Raw genomic sequence first — 25,243 nt, 5'->3', positions numbered from 1 at the left:
TTATGAGCAAACTAGATAATTAAATTCATGTTGCGTGTAGAAACATCTGAAGCACAAATATTAATTAATAATTAATAATACTCAACATCGTTTTATCCCAGAGTGCCAATTAATCGCACGAAATCACTTACCCAAGACCTCGAACCAATTACGACTCTAACCCTCGGTCAAAGCTACCCTCGGTCCACTCTTTCGCCCCTGAGGAGCTACCATCTAACCGAGGATAATCTGCGTTTCAGGGTCTCTGAAGCAGAGGATGAGGGGCCGCGAAAAGGCAAGGAATGCCCAGCCGGACGCGAGAAATGGAACGGGACCGCGTCGCGACTGAGCTCACCGGCTGCTGCTGAATGGAAGCAAGGCGAGGCACAAGTGGACGACAGACGCGCGAAAGAGCACTGGCACCAGCAAGGAACACCATAACGAGCGTTCCGGTAACTCGGTGAAAAAATGAGTTGGCTTCTGTTCGCGTTCGTGTCACTCCTCTCGGTGGCCGCTAGCTTGCAGAACGGCGGCGTGACGAGGGGTGGCAGCGGCATACAGATCGGCACCAGCGACCGCAGCTCGCACTCGAAAGGCACCGGGCTGCTCAGTGGACGAGGCCACTCGGGCGTGAAACTCGGCGAGGCGAGATTTCCGAATTCCACGAGGCAGAGACCGTTCACCACCACGACCACCACACCGTTGCCGCCATCCTCCAAGTTCACGCTCGCGCCGCAGCCCGGCGACAACAGGAACAGCTACAACACCACCTATTTGAGGGTAAGCGCGAATTTCGGGGAATTCTCTCGATCGTTGGATCGAGTCTTATCGCTGTTGGAACCTAGTTACCTTTAACACGTTCGTTACGAGCGCCGGATGACCTGTGTGTACCCTTGTTTTAAAATTTATCATTCTGAATTAAATTACTGAAAATTTTTCGAATTAAATTGTATTATTATTTGTAATAATTTCAAAGTCTCCAAATATGTCGTTATGTAAAACTTAAAGAAGTACGTCGAAAACCAGTTTACTTTACAGACGTGCAATGTGCACACTTCGCGGCGCGGTGCCCCATTCAGTGGCGTCAGCTCTGCGGAGCGGACTGCCGTAACGAAAGGGTTAAGGATTTTAATCGCCACGGTTGCCAATTTTCACGCGAATTGGCTGTTGAGAGGAAACGGAATTCCGCGGTGTCTGGTTCGTTGCGTTGAGTCGAAGCGAAGCTTCAATAAAACAAGACGAGATTGCTTTCTTCAAAAGCAATGGATTCGTTTGTGCAATATAATAGATTGTTCAGTGAAAATTTATGGGTCCCATTGAAATTATTGACACTGTTTTCACAGGCAATATTTGCCCGACAGCGACTTTACCCGACAACAGTTTTTATCAACAATGACATTAGACAATTGCATATTGCCACTGACGTTGCCTCAGTTTACATTCGGCTGTGGTTATTGCTACTAGTTGTATATCGAATAGAGTTATAATCATTCTTATTGTTAGTGAAAATAGTTAATCATATAAAAATGTCTCGACCATATCCAGAAAATGATGGTCCTGTTGTTACAGAATATATATTATCAACTAAAAATAAAATATAACTAAACCTAACCTAAACCTTGCGTTATCGTTAGAAAAACAATGATGAACAAATATCATGGTAATGTCATCGATCAGTATCATCGTCGGCTAAAACTGTTGTAGGACAAATCTGGAGTCGATGAAATATTGTCGGTGAAAACAGTGTCGAAGAATTCTGTGTCGATGATTTCAATGTGACCCGAAATTTATTCAAGTTTAGGTTGATACGTTCGAGACAGGTTTCAACAACTTAGGCTGGGGAAATAAATGTTTGCTTCGCCCACGTTATTTTACCGGTGTATAAGTGTGAGTTTTGAGAACATGTTTGATGACAGAAAAAATGTTTTGGTATAAAAACTGTAGTTTCTATCTTAGTCTCAACTTGAAATATAATTACGTGTACGTAGAAAGATTTTGAGTCATGGTGTCCTCAAGAAAAGTATTTTCTCAAGGAGGTCTTCGTCTTCCATGGGAAACATGGTTTTTCACTCAAGCTTGATGTATGAAGACTACGTGATAAACTTACAGAGCAAATATACTCGGGATTGATTATTTTTTTTGAAATTTACTATACTCGAACGTCATGCATATTTTTTTTTTTAAACGAAAATAAAATCTTTCTACTTAAAATAAATCAAATACGTAAATGAAATATATGAATTAATGCCGCTACGATCTTTGAATTTTTATACATCAATGTAACTTTTATTTTAGTAATCAGACGTTTTAAAATTAAACTAAATCGTTTCGACGTAAAATTAAACTAAATCTTCCTTCAAGCAGAAAATATTTATTATTGTAATAATTTAACTGAATCTAATAACTAAACCTAATTTAACTAAACCTAATAATTTAACTAAATCTTCCTTCAGGCAGAAAATATTTATTATTGTCAAAAGAAAAGAAAAACAATTATTACTGGATTGAAAATCGAAGAATCGAAAAAAAGAGAGATGCTACAGTATAAGCAAGTTGCTCGATTTTCTTTTTCTCGACGAAAACTTCATCTTTAACGTTATGCTTTATTACGTGTGATTGTATTATCTGCCGTTCCATCTACGCGTTTTCAGTTCCGCTAATGGATGAGAACACTTGGAACGATAAAATTAAATGACCTCGTTCCCTCGTACGTTTCTTCTCGTTCTTCGGTATTCCCGATAATTTTCTTCTTCGGATAGTTTGAACAGCAGTAATCAGGACAACATTCCAGAGCTAGAATTTCTATCAGAAGACGAATCTCTCCAAGACTAAAAGCGACTCCCTTCGTTCCCCTTTCTTTTTTTTTTCTTTCTTTCCGCTCTTTTCATTTGGGTCTCGAGGCGACTTTAGTTCCTTTTCGAAGTAAGTATGATAAAAAATTCAATGGTCTCGGATACTAAGAAAACGGATTTCTCCGGTCTTCGCGATATGGCATTCCTCTAGGATGGATCGATTTTGTTTAATAAACGATGAGCTCACTGACGTATTCTCTTAAATTGGATAATCTTCTATCTCCAAGTAGAAGAGGTATTTTTGGAACGTGATTCTAGTTCTAAGAGAGAAATATTGCGCGAATGATGCGCTCAAAAATTGTGAACGCGTATTTCTCCATTAATTCACATTATTGTATCAAATTGAAATTGGAAGAAATTTAACACAAGTATATTTCATAGGCGTTACATTATATTTACACGTCACTAAAATACGTTTACAATAAATATCTTGTACATATATTTCCAAATTTACTTCAAGTTTATCAATGTAGTCACAATAGACATTCGTTTCGTTTCAGTAATATTCGTAGTTCAGTAGTTTATTACGAAAAATTTAATAATTGTATGATCGAATTTTATCATGATATATATACACAATTCAGTTAACTTATACTTACTGCAATTAAATAACAATAATACATAAAATAACAATACTAGTACATAATAATATACAAAGTTACATTCCAATTGTATTAGATTAATTTAGCTATCTTTTTAATAATATTAATAAAGACGATTATATAAACTAATATATCGTAAAGCAATTTTTACAAAATCTATCAATCTATAAAATCTGTACTTAAATTTATTATTTTATCATGTTAAATTCATAATTATTTTACATACAATACTTAAATTTATTATTTCATCGAATGACAGATACACAATCATGTATAGTTAATACAAATGTCTCGTAGCAATTGTTCGAGTCGAGTACTTTCGCGATTACCATGTTGGATAATAATCAAAATTCTAACACAACGTTCACACCGTTTCCACGCTAGCAAAAGGGATCCCCGTCGGATTAATTGAATCCTCGAAGAATAATCGCGGCCGCGTTGTACGCTAATTACACGATGGCGACAGTCGGTTTGCGCGGATCCTTTTTTCCAATTGGCCCGACTGAAATATCGTCCACGCGGTAATTACCGGCTTCTTCCCCGAGAGATATAATTTCGCCGCGGTGTGGATCGTTTTAAACGCGTCACGGCGGAAGCCGGCTCCTCGAGTAATTATTCCGTACCGCGCCCATTACTCTCCATTTTCGTCGACGCGGATTATCGCTCTCGATCGGCCATCAAACTGACGTTTAATCATCGTAATGCATACTCTCCGCTGCCAGACAACGATCGACGTCGCGATCTACCGCGGAGTTTTGCTCTCGAGGAAACCGACTTCCAAACAATCGAAGCGTTTTCGGGTAAAGCCCACTGCGTTCATTGCCTTGAACGAATGGCACCGTGGATGGTTAAATTCTGGCGGGGAGATATATATATATATTTTTTGTATTACTTCTTTCTTCGTTTGGATTGTAGACAGACGGTGAAAACTTGAAAAAAATAAATAAATAAATTATTGAAGCTTAGGTAAATTCTGGGAATTGAAATGTCCATTTTATTTCGTTCCATTCAATTTCCAATTTCAGCTTATTTTTCAGCGAAACAATGGAAACAGATTCCACGCGAGTTTCTCGAGGAGGAAAGTAATTTTTCTAACGGAAAGGTGATTTTTTTTTTTAATTCGTTCCTTGTTAAGAGAGAATTTTCAGAATTATGAAATCATCGAAAGTGTAATGCCCACTTCATTTCGCGCGGGCGAATTAACTTCAAGTTTTCAAGTGGATTTCAACTGTTTAGCTGAAAATTCGCGAGAACTTGGGAAAAATGTGAAATTCACCTGCACGGAATGATACGAACATCGCGAGATGAATAAATTACGCTGCAACCTTGTTGGCGTTGGAAACAGAAGAGGAGGAATAAAGTCCGCATAAATTAGCGAAGGCTAGAAGGGCGAGTGGAATCGTTTCTGCGAGACGAACGAAAAAAGAAGAGTGACCGAGGGAATTGGAGACACGAGTGGAGATAAAATTCACGCAGCGTGCGTGAAATGAAGAATGTGGAAAATGGACGAGAGAAAGGCATTTCTGCGCGAAAAAGGGGAGGAAAATTGAGATTTTGAGGGATGAAAAAGAAAGAAAGAAACTGAAATACACGGAAGATAAAGAAGAAGCGATGAAAGAACGAACAAAAGTGGTGAACGAGAGAAAACGGGGCAAGAGAGCCCAATTTTTGAATCATCAAGTTAAACTGCCGCGAAAACGGCAGCAATTATGGCGGCGTGCCCTCCTCAGCTAGAATAGGGTCGCGATGTCTAATTGCGAAAGCGGCATGATTTACATTTCTAATTAACCATATATCTCAGCGTGAAATGGGTGAGGGGAGTGATGTTCCTTCTTGCCGAGGAACCAAGAACTTTCCGAAAAGTATGTCTCAATTATAGTTCACTCGGCGTTTTCAACTCGTGAGATGAAGCCGGGACGAAGATAGAACGATCGTCGAGTTTCGACACGACGAGATTACAATATCAAATGATAATCCAGTGTTATACACTTTGAATTTATGAATACCAACTGCGGCTCAGATTTTATCATTCAGCTGTTGATCTTTCACGCGCTCGCGCGAAATTTAAAAATCCAAACGCGCAGAATGTAACATCCGGACGTTCGGAAATTCAAGTTGGCAAAAATAATTTGCAAGAATGTTTGTAATCGGAGAATGTATTGGAATCTACGAAACATTTTTGGGGTTGAAACACGTTTCTCCGATGTTTAGGTCTGAAATGTTATTCAATTAAAAATTATTTCTTCCCGTTTCTCAAATCTATTTACATGCAAACGCACTTTTAAACGCTGAAAGTTTTATCTATTAAAACATTTAATTTAATAATTTATTTTCATTTATTAAAAATTTATTACACGCACTTTTAAATCCTGAAAGTTTTATTTATTATTAAACACATCACCGACAAATTCTTGTAACTATAAAATAATTTCGAAGAAAAATTTATTTGCTTATTAATTATTTTTGGGGCAAACTAGGAAACAGTCATTTTCCGTCTCGAATAAGCAATAAGTTCGTGTTGTGACGAATTTGGACGTGGCCAAGAATGCACTCGAGGAAAGTTTGCAAGGTAATAGGCAGAAATGTAACTTACTGTCCGTTCTCTGTCTACGTGCCATTCATCTGGCGCGATCGATTTGCGCAACAGGTGCGCGTTGATCCATTCTCGTTGTAACAAAGTGAACACTCTGGATGCACTTTTTCATCCGTTCGTATGCGTAATACTTGCCTGGTGTTTCTCTCACTTTTAAGTAACAAGTAACAACTCCAAAGAACAGAACATCTGTTGTTTGTTGCTATTATATTGCTATTCAATTTCTCAATAAAAATTTTCTAAGTTTCATTTCTTGTAAGCTGAGGAAGCTTGTTCATAAAAAATCACTGTAGCAAAATTTCGAATAAGATTGGATATTCCGCACGAAAAATCATCCGCATAATTATTAAATTAAATTATAGTTATAGAGTTTTGGTAAGAGTGAAATAGCGTCAAGCATTAGATATTAAAATTTCTATTTGATTTTAGTTTGTATTCTTCAGAATGATTTGTAATAAAATTTAATTAATTTCACTTTAACAACTAGTATATAAAGCAAGCTTTGCTTGAAGTAATGATAAAACATGACAATTTAAAGTAATTAATCATTTTTATTTGAAAAACAACTTTAAATAATTAATACATTTTTTTTAAATTAATTTTATCTTAAGGCCAAATCAAGTAAATCGTTTGCAGATCTTTTATTTTATTTTGATTAATTCATTGAAATAAAGTAATCTCAAAAGAAAATGAAGTTTGTACAATAGAATTAGAAACTATTGAACATATACAAAATGGAAGAAAAACATTGCTTTAGTCGAGAGTCAAGTGATTTATAGATAATTTAGAAGAAAATTCTTCAAACAAACGAACTAAACTAAATAAGAATTATTTCAAGATAACATAATATATTTTATTAATTTTATAGTTTATTATATTTTATATTTTTTTAAATATTTTATTTAGATAATGCCCTTGCCGGATATAAAATACACATGTGCGGCGAATTGCTGCAAATAAATCATTCTTATTCTTTGAATAGAAATATACATTCTTGGCTGTCAGTTCCATTTTCTGCTCGTGTTTCACTAACACGTGTTTTCTTGTGTAACAGGTGGGCATGATGGTTCCGCACAAGTCCTTCGCTGTCAGGGAATATACGAAGGCAGTGACCTCCGCTGTTAATACATTGCAGAAAAGCACGAGGGGTCCGAGACTGAGACTTTTCCAACGTTATGACATCCACGTGAAAGTAGCCATGAAGTCGTTGACACCAAGTCCCACTGGTGAGTCAACTTTTCCACGTTCTATTTCTTTTCTAGTTTTCTAGCGCCTAGAAAAGCAGATCGTGTTAGAACGGTCTAGGATCGACCTTCCGTTGTCTAATCTATTAGCATAAATTCTACGTGAAATAGTTACGAGTTAGTGTATAATATCACATAGATTATCGACAGAAATATCTAGCAATTAATCCATTACGAAACGTGCCATTCGGAAATTATAGTGATCGATCTCACCAATTGAAACGTGAAAATTCTCCTTGACATTGAGTTACATTCGTAGCAGGAATTATAATTTCGATTCGAAAGGAGAAGCAAATTGTAGTCAATTTGAATTCTTCGTGCTGATTAATAATTTAAATTATTACACAATGCTTCCAGTGACATAACATATTGTAACAACCAATGCTTATTGATGATCAAAGAAGGCAATGGGTTAATTATCCTAAATGAACATGCTTGCATATAATAAACTGTTTGCTCTTTAAGAAGTCTGGTCATACAGCTGAAAAAAAAAACACTCAACGAAACACATAGAAAAAGTGAAGGGATGTAGTAAATGACTATCTACATATTTAGAACTATTTACAATTGGTGCGAGGATAGAGGAAGGAGATGTAAGGATAGGATATTTAGGTGATGGGTAAGGTGAGAAAAGGGTTGTGCGTTTCGTCTCAGAATCGCTGCCTAAACTCATCCAGTGGAGCTGATGGTAGCAACCCCTTAAAACCTCAGACGCTTGTTGTTCTAACTTACTCTCTAGACTGAACGATCACCCACCCTAGCGATGTTCCGCATTCTGTTTGTTTAACATCGAAGAATATCGTTAGACTTCGACGCTAGGCGCACAGCCACTTGCGGCTTGTACAAGTCGGTGTTTGAAACTCGTACTCGAGGGACTCTAGGCCGCTACGAAAGAACTTGGCCACACGTACAGAGAAAGTTAATTAGATTTAACCGAAAAGCTCGTAAAAGCGCAAACATTATTCCGGCGTCCGTCGGAATTTCTGCAAGCTCGTTCGCGCGGCGAAGTTTCTCGATCGTCGAAACGTTTTCGAAGTTTTCGTAACGAGAATTCTGTGCCTCGTAACTCGATGTCGTCACGTTCGCGGGATTGCTCGTGGCCATTTACGGCGAGTCCACGTAGAAAGGCTTCTCCCTTTACATTCGACGACTCCGTCCCCTTTACTTCGTCGTCTTATTGTCCCGTCTACAGTTTGGCTATAACAAGAATGAAACAGACCGAGAGCGAACGAAGATCTTCCCGCGAGAGAGTTTCAATTAATTCTATTCGTTACGTTTGGATTACGAAGCGAATGAATTTCAGCTGCTAAACGAAGACATGGAAAAGAAAAAGGAAAAGGAGAAAAGAAAATAGGAGAGAACGAGGAGGAAAATTCATCGTCAAAGTTGGTTAAAATCGTTCCTCAAACATTGCTCCGCTCTATGAGAGCCAACTCTGTCCGCTTCTCGTTCTTCGCTGAATTGAAAGGACGAGGGAGAAGGGAAGAGGAAAAAAAAAAGTGCAAGAATAACGTTTTCCGCTTCGGAGCTTCGACTATGTCAATTTAATTCTCAATTGAACGCTGGGCGAACGCTGGTATTAATGGTCAGTCGGAGGAGATTTACTTTGGGATTATAATTAAGAGTCGGTTACCCCGTAGTTTTTCATCGCGGTCGTTTAACCACCTTTTCGGTTGTTACGAAAGATCGTTCGGGTGGAGGATTTGCATCACTACTCCGTGAACTTGCATCACGAACGTATCAAATCGGTGGATCTACAAGTGATGAATATTCGTGGTATTTCTTAGATCGAGAATTATAAACGATATCTACCACGATAGTCTTTGTTCTCGAAACCTGCGCGAGAGATGTCGGAAAATTTGAAGAACGTTATTCAAGTAGATATTTACATTGTTGATAAAACTTACATTATGCAGATGGTAGATCTACAAATCGTGAATTTCAAAGATAGACATCTATGAATGATTTATGACGTTCTCTATTTTCAAATATTCCACGAAGTATACCGCAGAATTCGAAGACGATTATTCGAAGTAGATTTACATTGCTAATGAAACCGTGTACGGCTCTGCTCAGAAATCTTACGACAAGTGTTATATTTGCACGATAAAAATAGTGCTATGAATATAAATTATAAATTAGAATAAATATAATAAATACAATAAATTACGTATAGTAAATACGGTATGCACAATGTAAATTTACAATAAATACATATAATTATAATTAAATATAATGTAATTAATACAATGAATATAAAATGTATATTAAATACAATATATATAATATAATATATATTGTATTTAATATACATTTTATATTTATTAAATATAATTAAATACAATAAATATAAAATGCACTTTATACAATAAAGATTTTATTAATACATTAATATATTGTATTACAAAATATTACGATAACTGCTAAACATTAAAAATTAAAAATCCCAAGGCTCTTAAACAAGAGTGTACGTACCAGATGAACTTACAAACGTGAATTTCAAGCTTACGAACGATTTATAATTCTCTGTTTTCAAATCTCCTACGAAAAAATGCTGCAGAACTTTCTGAGAGGAGGAAAACGATCGAATCTTATTTTGTCTACAGAGACGAATTATTGAAACTTGTTTTCATAATTATCAGATGTATATAAATAAATCTTTGGATGTGAATTTTGATTGTAATAATTTCAAAGATCCAAATTTGCAAATGCTTCGCGACATTCTCTGTTTTCTTAAATAAACCTTCTATTGTATTTCTTCCTAAATATATACACTCGCGAGGAATACCAAATCGCGTCTTTTGTACAAAGATCTTGGACTTAGCTTCGCCTCTGAACGTCTGATCCAATCGTATTTCGTTTCTTGTCTCGTGATTTCACCTCATTCACCTCTCTGCACGCTCACCTCGAGCAAGATTAGCTGAATTCGCCCCGAATAGAACGGTGGATCTCGAAGCATAGATAGCTTCATCGATTACCGGTCGCTCGAAGAGGTCTCACGATCGCAAACGTTCGTTAACTACCAATTGGAGGTCTTTAGATCCCTTTTAGACCCGATGCACGCGAGCGGCGCGTTTGCGCTGCGATCAAACGTTATACAAGGAAGATACAAGAAGAGGAGACACAGAATGTAAAAAAATATCGCTGCGTCGCGAAACGTTGTGTATTTTGTGTAACATTTCAAACGTTTTGTGAAAAACGAACTGCAAGGGAAATTGAACGAAGGAGGCAATATTTTTACGTCGTCCTTGTTTCTGTTCTGAAATTGGAATTTGCACTGCACCAGGTCTGCACGTAGAATCAAAAGTTTTTAGTTTGGCACAGTTTCGAAGAAACGTAATATCAACACGAGACCGGCTAAATTTCACAAAGCAATCTCGTAACAGAGACAGAACATCATCGATCCATGGGCTTGATCCATGGTGTTAATTTACTTGCGGCACGCTCACACTCCGCTCTCAATTCGACTAAACGTTGTTCCATTGTTCATTGAACATATTAACATTATACGTATATTAACGAAGACGTATGTAATGTAATATATGTTCCGTGATACGTATACTAATATTATTAAACGTACATTAACGAACAGTCTCAATTCGGTTTACGTTTCAGCGATCTTTCGAAATCGATATTCCATCACTCGATGATTCTAAAACTTCAAATTTTTCGGTTTCGACTGTTTTATTTTCTAGATGAAACGAAATTAGCGAAAGCTGAGAGTTTGCGTAATTTTCCAGTCGCCTCGTTCGTCCCTCAGTGACAATAATTGCAAGGAACTGGACAACAGAACACTTTTTATAAAGGCGTGATTCGAGAGCCGATCAATGTATTGTATCAGGTTCGAAGGGGTCTCACGATGACAAACGTTGTGTTACTTTGACACGTGAATAAAGTAACTTTCGTAGTTTGCGTGTCTTCGTGCGTGTCGAAGAAACTCGGTATCAATGGGAGGATAGTAACGCGTTCGAACCTGAGAACAGCGGCTGTTTACGAGGTAGCCGTAAAGGCCATTTTTTTCGCCTAAGCTCTCGGTGAACACCTGTGGACCGTTTTCCGTTTCGTGCGACTGTGCCTTCAGGGCGAGATAAAGCTGCGGGTAAAGAATGGACTTTTCCAACAGACTCGATCGTCCACGATCTTCTCTCCTTTTCTTTAGGAGAAGCAGAAGAAGAATGAAAAGAAAAAGAAAAAGAAAAAAAAAATAAACTGCGCTCGAAGAGCTCAAACGGAGCCATTTCATTGGCATCTCGGTGGGCTGAAGTTTATTCCGCTGATTTCATCCGTAGAAATTGGATCTTTGAGTAATTGGGATTTTATCTTGAGTGTGTGGTTAACTTCGAGTATCTTCGTCGAGCGAACGATCTCGTCTTTTGGGAATATTCGGTGGAGGGATTTTAAGTTGGATGCATTGAAATGGATCAATGTGTGTCAGATGACGCGTTGGTCGGAGGCGGATGAAAATTTCTCTTGGTAGAATGGAGTGCTCGCCTTTAATGGAACTTCATCGTCACGCGTTGCGTTTGATTTTTCGATCGTATTCATGAATTCTTCGCTTTCTCGGGAAACTGACGTGTTTACGTCCACGAAGATATGAAATTGTTATATAATAATGTATAAATACGCAATATTGTGTAACATAGAATTATTATATAATAAAAATAGATTTTAAAATAGTTCGCAATTACTTTTTTAATAAAATATAAGTCGCGTTCTCAGCAGAGATTTAAAAGAAATTGTATTTATTGTACGACAATAATAATATATAATATATATATATAATATAATAATAATATAATAATATATAATAACATACAATACAGAATTATTGAAAGTGTGTCACGTAGATCAAAGTAGATCTTGGATTACATTTTAGTTCGCGATTGTTTTTTCAATAAAATACGAAGCGCGTTCTCGGCGAAGATTCAGAAGAAATTGTAATCGTTGTACGACAACGCGGTCCATCGTAAAAATAGAATAAAGCGTACATGAAATTTCGTTAAAAGAATCGAAACAGTCTCTCTGAAAGAAAGATAAAAACGAGCTCGTATGAAATATTCTGATGTGTATCGCTGAACTTTAAAATAAAAACTGACACTCTTCGTAATTCAAACTTCATCCTAAGTCAGTGTATCCAAAACTCTGTTCTCCCGTTGAACATCTGCGTTCAAATATTCAATAGTGATATCTTTAATTTATACATTATTGTTCTGTTAGATTACACGGATGACTTTGTTTTTGAAGTAAATTTATCTGTCGGTAAAAATCGCTTTCGCTGTATTATTCAATAAAATATTCCCGCGATAATAATACTAATATTAATAATATTAATAATAATATTATTATTAATACTAATACTAATAATATTAATATTAATATTAATACTATCACATATTGCAAAGGATGCAAAAATGTATACGATGCATACAATAGACAAAAATGTCTGAGAACAATAGGTATGTTCATAAGGAAATATGAAATTTTGGATGTGAAAAAAAGTTGCAAGAAACACTAAACGACAGTTGGAAACAAGAAACGAAGATTAATCCTCGCATCACGCGAAGACTATTCTCCCACTTTTCCATATTTAATTCCTCCTTTTATTTTTATTTATCGTTTTCCTTATTCACTTTCGTTTTCAATTCCTGTTATAACATAAAAAAAAACATTTCCGAGTGAAACGAATCTCTGCGTCCATAAGAAACACGAATACACATAAAAATGTATAGTTTAATCAACACGAGAACTGTTCTCGTATCTTTCCAATCTCCTCATAATTCATACGCAAAGTATCAGAAATTACCGAAACAAACCTCTGCGTAGAATCCCATCTATAAGAGATATAAATTTGCATAATGATCTGCAGTTTAATGACGACCCTTGCCGTGTAAATCGTGTCGAGCTTTCTAAAATCTTCGAATGAAGAATTCTCTCGACGTCTCCCCTAACTAATTGAGGGACGCTCCTCGGGGGACACACACACACAAGGAACAAGGAAATTTAAGAGAACCGAGCGGCTCGAACGGGGAACTGGCGACGGTGGCGGCGAACGAAATTTATACAGATGCAAATTCACCACTGACTTCCGGCTTGATCCGACTTAAGGAGACCGAAACTCCTCGGAAACTCCTGTCCGGGCTGTTTTAACCGAGGCAGCATTTCGCCGCGAAATAAATCCAGCCCCAGAGGGGTGGAACGTCACCCGCCTCGGATTTGAAAGAGAAAACGTGTCTTTCCGGCAAAAGCGGCCGATGTCTTTCGAAACGGATGAAAATTGCGAGGATCCGAATGCCTCTTCCGCGAGGAAAGAACGCACGGCACAGAGGGAAATTTTACAGCGGGTAGAGTAAGGATGCTTCGATTGCGTTCCCTTATGACGTTTCTCGAGGGATCTCTCAAACGCCGGGAAATGAAAAAAATTTGGGGGACGAAGGAGAGACGTGAAGTCTGGTAAGATAATATTTCTACTCTGGCGAGTTCCTGGAGAATTTTGAAGAGAGATATTCCGAAATTCGAGACAGAAAGAGAATAGAGACATTCTTGAATTTGAGGGAATACAAATATTCAATTTCTGGTATGGCCTTCCTTAAGTCTTTGAGTTGTCATATATACTTTAGCGTTTGTTATTACATTTTGTACTAGTAACGTTATTTATATCTTACTTGTACAACTTGTACTGAATTTAGAGATTTTCGCAAATATTAAATTTGAGAATTTTCTATTTACACGCGATTCTATTCTATTTATAAGCAATGGAAAGAGAGCGTGGCGTTGCCAAGGAGAATTTGATCTTGCGTTTTATTTCGCAATTTATACGATTGCTTATAGTAAAGAAACTTATTCGATATTTCGGTAAATGAATGTGGAGGAAAACAGAAAAAAGTGTATTATTTTGGCATTGAAACTGAAAAATTCTATGGTATCTAAATGAATACATAAAAGATGATCATAAGTAAGATAGTGTATTAAAATTTAATTCCTTTTTATTAAAAAAAAAAAATTTCATGCAATAAGCAGATGAAATACTATTCTCAGAAGTTCATGAGAAATCTTCAGAAACACAGCATCGCGCATGAAAATCGTAAATCTAGGACGGATTTTAGTAAGCCTGCGAATGTCAGTCGAAATGGGCGAAAAAAACCTGGCAGATTGGTTCAGGACCATTTTGTGGGTACGTTTGTGCCTTTTATAGGAGTGCCAGGTTTATCGCAAAAAAAAAAAAACCGTTCGTGGCCGCATTCGTGGTCATTGGAACGAACGACAGCGAAGTTTTTCGCTCGTTTTGTCCGCTTCATTGCCGGTACAAATCGGACGAAAGGATCTTCCTATTCTCCTTATTCTAAGAAAGTGAAAAATAATTTTCCGTCTTCAGAAATTTCCTTTTTTTATTATAGAATATTTTAATATCTAAATATACATATATATATAATTATTATAAAATATAATATCTAAAAGTTACAAATGTTCATCGAAAACACACATTGTACAATGCAATCAACTATCCATGATCTCAAGTTTTTATGAGGATTCATATTTTTTAGTAAAGGAATAATAATAAAAATTGTTTTACTAAATGTTATAAAAGATATACATACAGATACTTTATCATATTATGATAATAATATGCTTTCATGTCATTTTTTTATATTGTGATAAATATACAACCTCAAGAAAACCCAGTAGGCTAAACGAGCCTCAATGCACATTTAATAAAATCCATTTTTTACACTAAATTATACGCCAAATTATAAGCTGATTATTCACATCGTGTGCTAATTTTATACGAAGTATAAAATATTCTACGAATATTTTCGAACTTAATACAAACTTCGCCAACATAGTTAGAACAGTTTCGTCTCGTCACGTTGTTAATAAAGCTCCATGGAGTTTTATATAACGCACATAATGCATCTTTAGAAGTTTTTCATGGTAAAAGTTGAAATACTTTCACGAGCCACTGTATATATATATATATCTATCAAATGAACGTTTCTAAAAATCGCTGATACTTTTTCCTCGCATTCGTACAAGGGCTGCTTTCCTAGAAATTTCGTATCGATGAAGGCAAGGAATTTCTTTAAAAATTATTAACGAGTCACTGTACATATTTTTCCACGTAAATATTTCAAAAATAACGTTGATATCTCGCATTTATGATAAGTATCCAAGCTTCTCTGAAAAATCGTTGACGAAAGATGGATGCGTTTCCTTCGAAGCAGCTTTGACTTCGTTTTAAATAGGTTCACGGTACGTCGACGTCGCTTTTTTTCAAGAAGCTTTCAAACACAGCCGAGTGATCGACTGATTTATGAAACTCGGCCGTGTATGCACTCCTCTCTCTCTTTTTCTCTCTATCTATCTCTCTATTCCGAACTGGTGAGGAGGTGGGAGAAAAAACTGAACAAAGATGAGCTTCAGCTGCGGGATTTAGGGGATGAAATAGGATGGCACAAATGAAAGGTCAATGCATGATTCCTCTCACGTCGAGGACGCCTCGCGTACGCCGCTCTCGAAAAACCGAATTGAGCTCTTTTTTCGCAATATCCGAGGTGTTTGAAAAAAATGTCAGCTTCGATTAAATCAGTCACGTAATACTATCGGGGAGCACTTTTTGCAATATTTCTGTTTCATTTCAACTGTCTCTCTTCATCTGTCGTTTCATCGACTCTTTTCCCTACTGGTACTTGCATTTACTCTCGTTTTGTCTTCGAAATTTCAACCTTTTAATTTCAGAGACATTTAGAAAATTATGCCTCTCTGTTAATCATCGTTCTACATTTTAAAATTCTGACACTTTCAGAGGAATAAATTGAAAACGTGAGATAGACGAAACTTATTTTGATCGTAGTTAGAATAATAATAACGTATTTAATACGTTAGTATAAAATGTCTGAAATGTTTAATTTTCTTAAATATTTAAGAATACTGAAGAATATTGAAATCTGCAAATACACGTGGACTTTCGTGGCTAATTGTGTACATAAAATTTAAACTTAATTGAAATTTCAAGTCGCCGACTGCAACAAACATCAAAATAGTCACAAGTCAGCCAAAAATTATACTTTGATAGGATTATACTTGTAAATCGTGGGCGGACAGATCTCCTCGCCGAAGATAACTTTGGAAACAGCTCGTGGATTCGTCGAATACATCTCTCGAAGGGCACGCGCCTCAATTCGCGAATTAACGTACAAATCGTTCGCTCATGGTCGAAACGCTCCGGGACACGCTGCTGTTTATTCATCCCCCGAAGCACACAGGCATCGTCTGGCGTTTCAATCGCAATTTAATTGCAGTTAATCGAGCTTCGCCGGCGGCACCTCACGCGAATTTATTAGATAACTTTCGGCTCGGTGCAAAAAGTGACACCGCTAAATTTCGCCCGCTGAAATGTGCCGATAAATGCTTATCAGAGCTTTGCAATAACTCTGCTGCCACTTCGTTGTTCGTTCACCTTTGTTTGCAACCTCCGAACCCGAACCAGATATTTCGCACTTTCGGCGATGAAAAGCACAGCGTGCGTGTTCGCGCTTCGTTTACTTTCGGGGAACTCGTATTGGCGATCCGATTGTTTCTCTCTGTTTCGAAAATTGAATTCTCGTTACGTTGAAACGACACTCTCGCAATTTATTATCATTTCTTTCATATTAGTAGAACGCTTTTAGTAGACGATTAATGGACATTTTTAGTCGACAGTTTTTGAATGTCTAAAAGTAGTAATTGTTTTCATTTTACTGTCATTACTGTTGTCTTAATGTTAATGTTGTATCGAATACTTGAAACACTATTCTCACTCTTGGACGTCGTATTTTTAAATAACAAAATTAACCTTCTATAATCAGAGTTTCGTTCGGTTGCAGGAAATGCTTAGTGTAACCAGAGTTGGGTAATATTTATAGAGAAAATATTTTAAATACTATTTTAAATAATGGATTCTTCACAATTCAAATAAAATAGTATTTCAACTAGGACATAAAATTTCAGTAAATAAAATATTTTATTTTAATAATCTGAAGCTAAAGTGTGAAAATAAATATTTTATTTTGATAATCTAAAAACATAAAATAAAATATTTAATAACATGAAATAGAATACTTCCCATAGTTCTTAACCTGAAAATAAATTGTGAAAATGATTAACGTAACGTAAAACGAGATAACGTAGGAAATCACAATATTTGCAAACGAAATTTATTTTCTTTTTAAATACAGCTATGTAATCAAGTGCATCGCTCAGAATTTTCATCATTTAAACTCCTTCGTGGACGAAGAATTAAGCCAGCGAAACTAAACAGTCTTTCAACTGGAGCGGAAGTCGGAATTGGCGTATTATATTTTAAAAATAATTGTTTCATGTATTTATATTTCGTACTACTTTGAATTTGCAAATCCTTATCGCCTAAATATTGCAGTAGTAGTTCTAACTCTGCAATGTTGCCACCATTGTCCCCAATATCATCACTGTGTGCTTCCATAAAAGAAAAAAAAAATGGCACAAATATTTTCAGCGTTTCTCAAACAAAATACTATTTGAAATATTATCTTAGAAATATTTTACAACAAATAAAATATTTTATTTTTAAAAGTACATTCTCCATCGAACAAATAAAGTAAAATATCTATTTACTATTCGCCATTTAAAATAGTATTTTACCCAGCTCTGAGTGTAACAAAGCAACAAGTATTTTCAAACAGTTCACGCTTCAAAATGACAGACTTTAGATTTCTGGACGGTACGCAAAAATATTGTCGTTTGTCGGAACATGGTGCTATTTCCATTGCAATCGTCTGTATTCGAACGTGATTTAGGTTAAGATTGAAAAACACGAAGCGACCGAGGCGGCAGGCAATTAACGTATCGAAGTGTAACTAACAAAGTCACGTGCTCGTCGTGCGGACCATTAGATTGATTGTTTGAAGAGCACGTGAGAAACTTTGAAGCTGACAAGAAACACGACGTCGCATTACTTTAAAAGATAGGGGCATTGTTCCTCGGGGATCTAGCCACAACTCAAGAAGGAAGTGGTTGAACGACCACGTGACTCTGACTCGACAGCCCGGGGATTAAGCGAATGATTAATCAATTTTGCCGTTTTCTCGCGAGACGAGTAATTTTTAGCTAATGCGCGCGCACGAGAGAGAGAGAGAGAGAGATAGATATAATTTGTCTTTCGAAAAATCAGCGACAGGACGGTCGAAGAAATATCTAGGACGAAGGATCCTGTATCGTATTATTACAAAGAGAAATATTAATCTGATAAACGTTTAACGTAGGCAACTAGAAAAAGAGAGAGAGAGAGAGAGAGAGAGACGATTAATTGATTAAAGAGGAGTTAAACGACGTTTCCCAGTTATTTATAATTGCAAAACGACACGTCTGCGAGCCACATTTTGCACTGTTAAAGACTTATTATGCCGCGAGTTATGCCGCACTATTACTTTAAATGGCTTAATGCAAAAATGGCTTGCTGAAAGGTACGAGAGATGGAGAGGCGAATAAGAAATTTTCCATCGTAATACGACTCTCTTATATTCGTTGAAACGAACTAACCACGTGATATTCCAATTCAACAACGTGATGTTCGCTTCTTTCCCCTCCTTCCAGCACTTCTATCACGTTATTGAAGTATATTTTCTCGTTTTGTAGCAGTTCCAATTACTTCGGAAAATAAATTCAATTAGTCGTTGCTCGAGAAATTCATTAAGTAAATTCAAATAAATATGCAAATTATCGATACTGATTTCAGACTCGTGTCAACGATCATTATTACGTTACAAATTTTATATTATAACGTTTAACATCCATTGATCCAACTCTCACTTCAAGTGTAAAACCAGCTATAAAAAATACAATTCACATGGCAAACTAAACAGCTTAAACCTTTTGATAATGTAATTATTAACAGCCACGCCACGCGTTTCCGGAAACTTCGTGAGCACCCAACTAAACATCAGCTAAACATAAGATAGAGATCTTATTCCTAATTAAACACCTGCCTGAAAATCCCCGTGTTATAATATTCCAGGTAATATTCGTTATTTCTTGTTAATTGCCAAGCTGTGTTATTTCATTAGCGATTTCATTTAGGAGACCAAAAACTTGCGTGCAGCCCCTACGCAAATTGGTCCGAGATGTTAAAAGAGCGAAACGTAATCATCAACGCGCAACACCGTTCCCTATTACTTTGATTATCGGATCTCCATGAAGCGTCCATTGTTCCCAATAATATCATGGCACGAACGTGCACCGTGCCGCCAGGACACGGCTCTTGTGTACTGTGGATGAAAATTTAATTCTATAGAGGACACCACGTTTGCCCATCACGAAGAAACGAAAAAGGTGTAGTTAACCTACGCAAATCATATTACGCTAACCTGGACGGCAGCCAGGCGCCATTGGAATAGCGACTCGCGTATCCCCTCCGTACGTACACTGGGTGTCTAAAAGGTACGAAACTTACGAAACAACAAACTCAATAAAAGGATATCCTTTCCGTTGATATCGATTTCCTATATGTACATACGTGCGCACGTGTGTTTGCACAGGAATCGGAAGATGAATTCGCTGCATACGTTTAAGGCGGAATTAATGGCAGGGATTACAAAATCAGGACGAGGAGTGAAATCTAATGAGATGCGGAATTTCATTGAAGGGGATCCAGTAGGATTGAATTGGAAATTTTTGTTTCTGCCGCAGTCGAATCAAACTTGATGAATTATTCGCTAAATGTTTCTAAATTTGCGAACGTTTCGAAATTTCTAAACTTCCGGCGACGCGTTCCACGAGTTTCGAGAGTTCCGTTGTGTTTAAAAATTTATTCGCATTTCGCGTATAATTTAATTTCCCTCGGCGAATGTGTCGGTAGTTCCAGGCGCGTGAGAACGCTCGAATTATTTCAACGGCCGTAAATACGCGTGAACGTGTAAATTGCGCGAACAAATTGGTTTTCACGCTTAACGCGAGGGGACTCGACAAGCCTTGCGTTTTCATAACTACACGGACTAATACGTATTAAAAAAAAAAAAAAAGAAAAAGAGAAAGAAAGTGAAAAATGTATTCGTTAACTCTTTGCTTTTCATATGATTTTAATTCGCGTGTCTCGGCGAAAGGGAGCGGTTCTTTGAAATGACTACTTTTCATTTTCCAAGTATAAAGCCGAGGGCGAATAAACTTTCTCCCGGTTGATTAAACGCCCATTGACAGTTTGTTTCGCACGCCAATGTCTTAATGCCGTATTCCAACGATTCCTTCGTACATGTGTGCATATATCCCTGGTGCTCTTGGTGCGTCTATAGTGACGGCAGCCTGTTGAAACGATGCATCTTACTCGCGTCACCGTTGCGTCGTCTTTCGGTCCATTAAGCCACCCGCTGCTTTATGAAAATCGTGGCCGTCAGTCGCCACGATGAATTTAATAAATTGAGAGCGCACGAGAAAGCAGACAGAAAGGAGATGAGAGGGGGGGGGGGGTAAGGAACTGCGTCGATTTTTATGTTTTAATTTGATTTTTACGCGGCGAGCCACCAAAGGAGCGGATTATCTTTCTCTCCGATCGGCGCGACGCGGGGTAAATTTCCCGTGAAAAGGATGCTATTTCCCGGCGGGTACTTCCCGTCGATTTCATCTACCTCCTCCGCTCGATATTGTGCACTTAAGAAACGAGTAACGCTGGTAATTACTGAGAGAGAAACGTCACCAGGATTCTCCTACATCGGAAAATATCAAGGATGTTTGTGGAATTTTATATCAGATGACCGAAGAAAAATGACGAAAAGATCGAAGAGAAATTACTTTCAAATATTTAAGTATTTATTCTATCTCGGATGTTTTATATACTTTTCTGTATCGTGCGCATTTTTGGAATTCTAAATTTCTCGAAACATCCGCAACCTGACTCTACAGATCGATATCTTGGGCAACTTGTTTCGCAGTCGATGATACGTGGTAAGAATAAATTTATTAGCACGTACCGCTGAAAATTGTTGGAGTTTCTGCGAGGTGTGTTCTTTCTGTAAATGATTACCAAAATATTTCCACACGTAATAGAAATCAATGGAGAAATAATGGATATTTCTAGTAACGTCAATCGGCAGGACTGAATTATTAATTAATAAGTTAATATCAGCCTTATTCGAGCAATCGCGCTTATATAATTCCATGCGAAATTTTCGCCATTCAAATTGTTATTATTTCATTTGCTCGTATTCGTCGCACCGTATTTAGTCGCACAATGAAGCGTGACATGTCTAGATTCTAGAATAATCTAGAAATTAACATTTCAATGCGTCGAGACTGCGTCAAAGATCAGTTTCGTTCAATTGAAACGTCATACATTATACGCGTTCTTTTGGTAGATTTTATTGCATATTAATCGCTATTAATATTATTCACAATGCAACGATTATCACGATAGAATTAATTGTTAAGTCACGATCAGTTATAGAAAATATGAAATACGAATGACCTTTGGTATATTGTTTCACAAGTGGATGAACCAGAGTTGAAAATTTATCGAAAATTTATGTACGATACATAAATATGTTAAAACGTATAAATTGTAGAAAATTTAGTGTTGCAAAAATAGACAATAAATATGCAGTGTCATCGTACTTAATAAATAAAACACTTTCTATAGTTTAGATTTAAATATATTTGCTTCAATCTCTGCTTTTTATAAATCTCAGCTTCATCGTCTGGATGAATGCACGATCAGCACATCAAGCTACTTTTTCAAAAAGTGAACTTCACTTCCAAACGTTTGTTCAACAAAAAGCAGATCATTAGATTTAGAAGTAAATTTCCAGATTGATGTTAGCAGGAACATCACGTTTGTTTATTTTTTAACTTTACGAAATAAATCAGCGGAGCTCTTGTTGAACGAATTAATTTAATAACGCGGGAGTACAGAGGACGCGCAACGTAACGTAACGTAAAAATGTCAAAAATGTTCAAGCTGTCATAATATTCAATGGCGAAACGAAGCTTTATCCGTTTCTTTCGTTATATTTGCAGAACTATCCTTTGTTTCCTTCGAACAAACGGTGAAATACCTTTGTGAAATTGCAAAATATGCAAATGAAATTCGCTGCTGAATTATTCCGAAAGAATGTCACTAATCGCTTACATTATTCACGCAGTGGAATACTTTTTTTTTTTTTGCTATCATTTGTTAGACCAACGACGCCCCAACTGAATTCTTTTATCTGCTAATTTGTGGTGCTGCGTCCGACGGGTGTTCAACTTTCTCAATTACTTGCGAGAAGCGTCCTCGATCCCTTCTCCTCTATACGTTCATTTTCATGAACCTAATTTTCTTAATATAAGCAGCTGGATGAGTGGCGTTAAATACATAGGAAAAAAAAAAAAAACAGGAGAGTCTCACAATCAAAACGTCTTCAAATCTTTCGCTGAAGTTGACAATTACGTAAGGATTATTTTCTTGTAACTATCAAATCATGTCAAAATTTTGTAATACTATTTTTCATACGTCGATAAAATAAAATATTATTAATAATATTTTATTAAAAATATGCAGGCGTTTTGGGCGCTGACTGATATCGATTTTTAATGAGACAGAATTATAGCTATGTATACAGTTGTTCATATTCGGACAATAAATATTGAAACTACAATTATGGTTACAGCCTGGATTCAATCCATATACGACACGTTTCACATAATTTTAATGTGAGAATTAAAAAAAAAAAAAGAGAAATACATAATTTTAGTGTGAGGTGAATTTCAAAAAGGTAGGAAAAGAATAGAAAGGTACACACAAAGAGGCTGATTATATTCTCCATTGTGAACTGAATGAAAAAGCAGTTTAAAATTATTCAAAGTACGAATTGTGTTTCGCTCTAAATGAAGAGAGAAATATCGTTAAATATTATCAAAGCATTAGTACAAGGAGAAATTATTGACTAGAAAATATTTAGCCATTCTAGAAAGACCATTCTAGACGAGAGAGACATAGTGAGAAGTTAGCTCTGTGTTTCGTTCGCACCGAAAATGCAGACTTTTTGGCACGAACGTGAGCCGCGGTATGTGCAAATGGCTTCAAAGGAGGTTAATGAAGGTCATGCAAATTCCAGATTGTGCTCCAGAATTAAAACGCTTAAAGCGAGCGGAGGGAAACCTACGAAGCTTGGAGTGTACCTATTCGAACACTGCGATTAACACGGCGCCAAGAGACGAATAATTTGTTGATGACCGCCGAACTTTATATTATAGTTCAATTGTCGATGCACTCGAAAAAGTTTGATGTAACAACTCGGAAAAAATCGCCTATACTCGATTTAAACTTCACCAAAGTTTCGACATAGAAATAAATTATTTCAATGCTGACATATAAACTGAAATAAAATATTTCAATACGATAAATAATAATAATAATAATAATAATACAATGAATAATAAAAATAAAATATTTCAATATAATAGAAAAAAGAACATGACATAACGAAGTGCAAAACCGCAAGTGTAAGGAATTGAGGGGGGGGGGGGGGGATGATGTTCAATGCTTCGAGACTTAAACTCGACTATTGTAAATTCAATAATTTTCGCAAGAAGCAGCTATCTCTGTGTAGTTCGGCGAGTGTTAATAAATCAAATATTTCTTCGGTACACAAGGGAAACCACGAAATTCCCCCTTTGCCAATATATCATGCCGGGGCATGATACAATTCGTGCAGCAACTGAATCGTGCCAATCATGAAAATGGCTCAGGCCGGGTTAACAGAAGATAAACATACACAAAACCAGCGGTACCTTTCATCCTGGTATTCTACACGGTCCGGACCTCATGCTGACGCAAATTCACTTTCAGCGCTTTCAATCGCAATTCCCGGGACACCGGGCGCGGAAACAAAAGGATCAAGGTTAATCCATCTAGAATTACGAGCCGGAATAACTTGCTCTGCGATAGTTAATCGCGGAGAGCTAGGAAACAGTGACGACAGGGCCATCGTCGTTGCCCTATAAAGCGGAAAATGGCTTGGCCACAAAGTAAATTGAACGTCGCGGTTAAACACGCGTGTCAGAATAACTGATGCACGTGAACTGGCGAGCCATTTCGGCGATCGATCGCTTATGAAACGAACGGTTACCGCGACGAATAAAGAAATAAATAGAAAACGTCAGCTAGAAATTTCGCGTCAAAGTGGCAAACTACGTTTCTAAAGAACGTTTCAAGTGGAATTCTTTAATGTCCTCTGATTTACATCGGTGAATATACTGATTGATGATAAAATAATTGTAATTGAAAGTGGACGAAAATATTGATCCTGCGTATACATACATTTAAGTGATTTAAGCTCGTCTGTGGAACGTCGGGTGTTTAATGTTAGAATAACTGATGTAACGTTTTAAAACTGCTTTCAAATTGAGATTTCACAATGAGCATTAACGAATGATTGACGTTTCGTCAAAATTTCAATCGAGCTTTGAAGAAAGTGTGCCTCGAAATACACCCGTTTCAATCGTTCTGGCATTATGGTCTTGGACGAGTTTATGTCCTGTTTAAATTTCAATCCTATCAGGGTTAATAGATAAATAGGATTATAGATAAAATATGAACAGAAAATATAGATAAAAGTATAAACAACAGAGAAACATTCTTCCGTTATAACCTTAAAAATGTAACAAAATTTTTAGTCTTTCGAGCGAACTGCACCATTTAAATAACATGTAGTTGGTATTTGGTTATTCACTTTCATGGGCAAAAATATTGCAACATTTCCTCATAAATAAACGTTTCACGGTTTTGATCGACCGAACAGTAATTGGAATGGATGGTGTTTCGAGCAGAAATTAGTTCGAATCGCTGTTCTTGACAGAGTTCCGTGGATTTCGGCCCGACCTGTCCGCCTCAGGCCTCGCAGATGTAAAAATAGTCGAATACTTCGAGCGTGGCGTTGCTATCTAAGAATAATGTGGCCAACCTGATTGCCACTTTGCTCGTCGGCTCGAACGGAG

At 36.8% G+C, this 25,243-nt stretch overlaps 1 protein-coding gene across 9 annotated transcripts in view; it reads left to right on the top strand.

The window, feature by feature from the left end:
• Positions 1 to 247: 247 nt before the first annotated feature.
• The window catches only part of LOC122528345 (glutamate receptor ionotropic, NMDA 2B), a 206,124-nt gene continuing 181,128 nt past the window's right edge, over positions 248 to 25,243 (top strand). For 8 of the 9 annotated variants that reach the window (XM_043653376.1, XM_043653372.1, XM_043653377.1 and 5 more), the window contains exons 1-2: positions 249 to 759; positions 7,081 to 7,252. In XM_043653376.1, coding sequence (XP_043509311.1) covers positions 448 to 759; positions 7,081 to 7,252 — 484 coding nt within the window. In that variant the 5' untranslated portion in view covers positions 249 to 447. Of the gene's footprint in view, positions 760 to 7,080; positions 7,253 to 25,243 lie in introns of all 9 variants that reach the window. The other variant, XM_043653370.1, reaches the window with a different exon arrangement.

The sequence above is a fragment of the Frieseomelitta varia genome, unplaced genomic scaffold, assembly GCF_011392965.1.
Source record: "Frieseomelitta varia isolate USP_RPSP 00005682 unplaced genomic scaffold, Fvar_1.2 scaffold_249, whole genome shotgun sequence".
Classification (NCBI taxonomy): Eukaryota; Metazoa; Arthropoda; class Insecta; order Hymenoptera; family Apidae; genus Frieseomelitta; species Frieseomelitta varia.
Note: the sequence above shows the minus strand (reverse complement) of the source record. Positions and strands in the feature narration are given on the sequence as shown.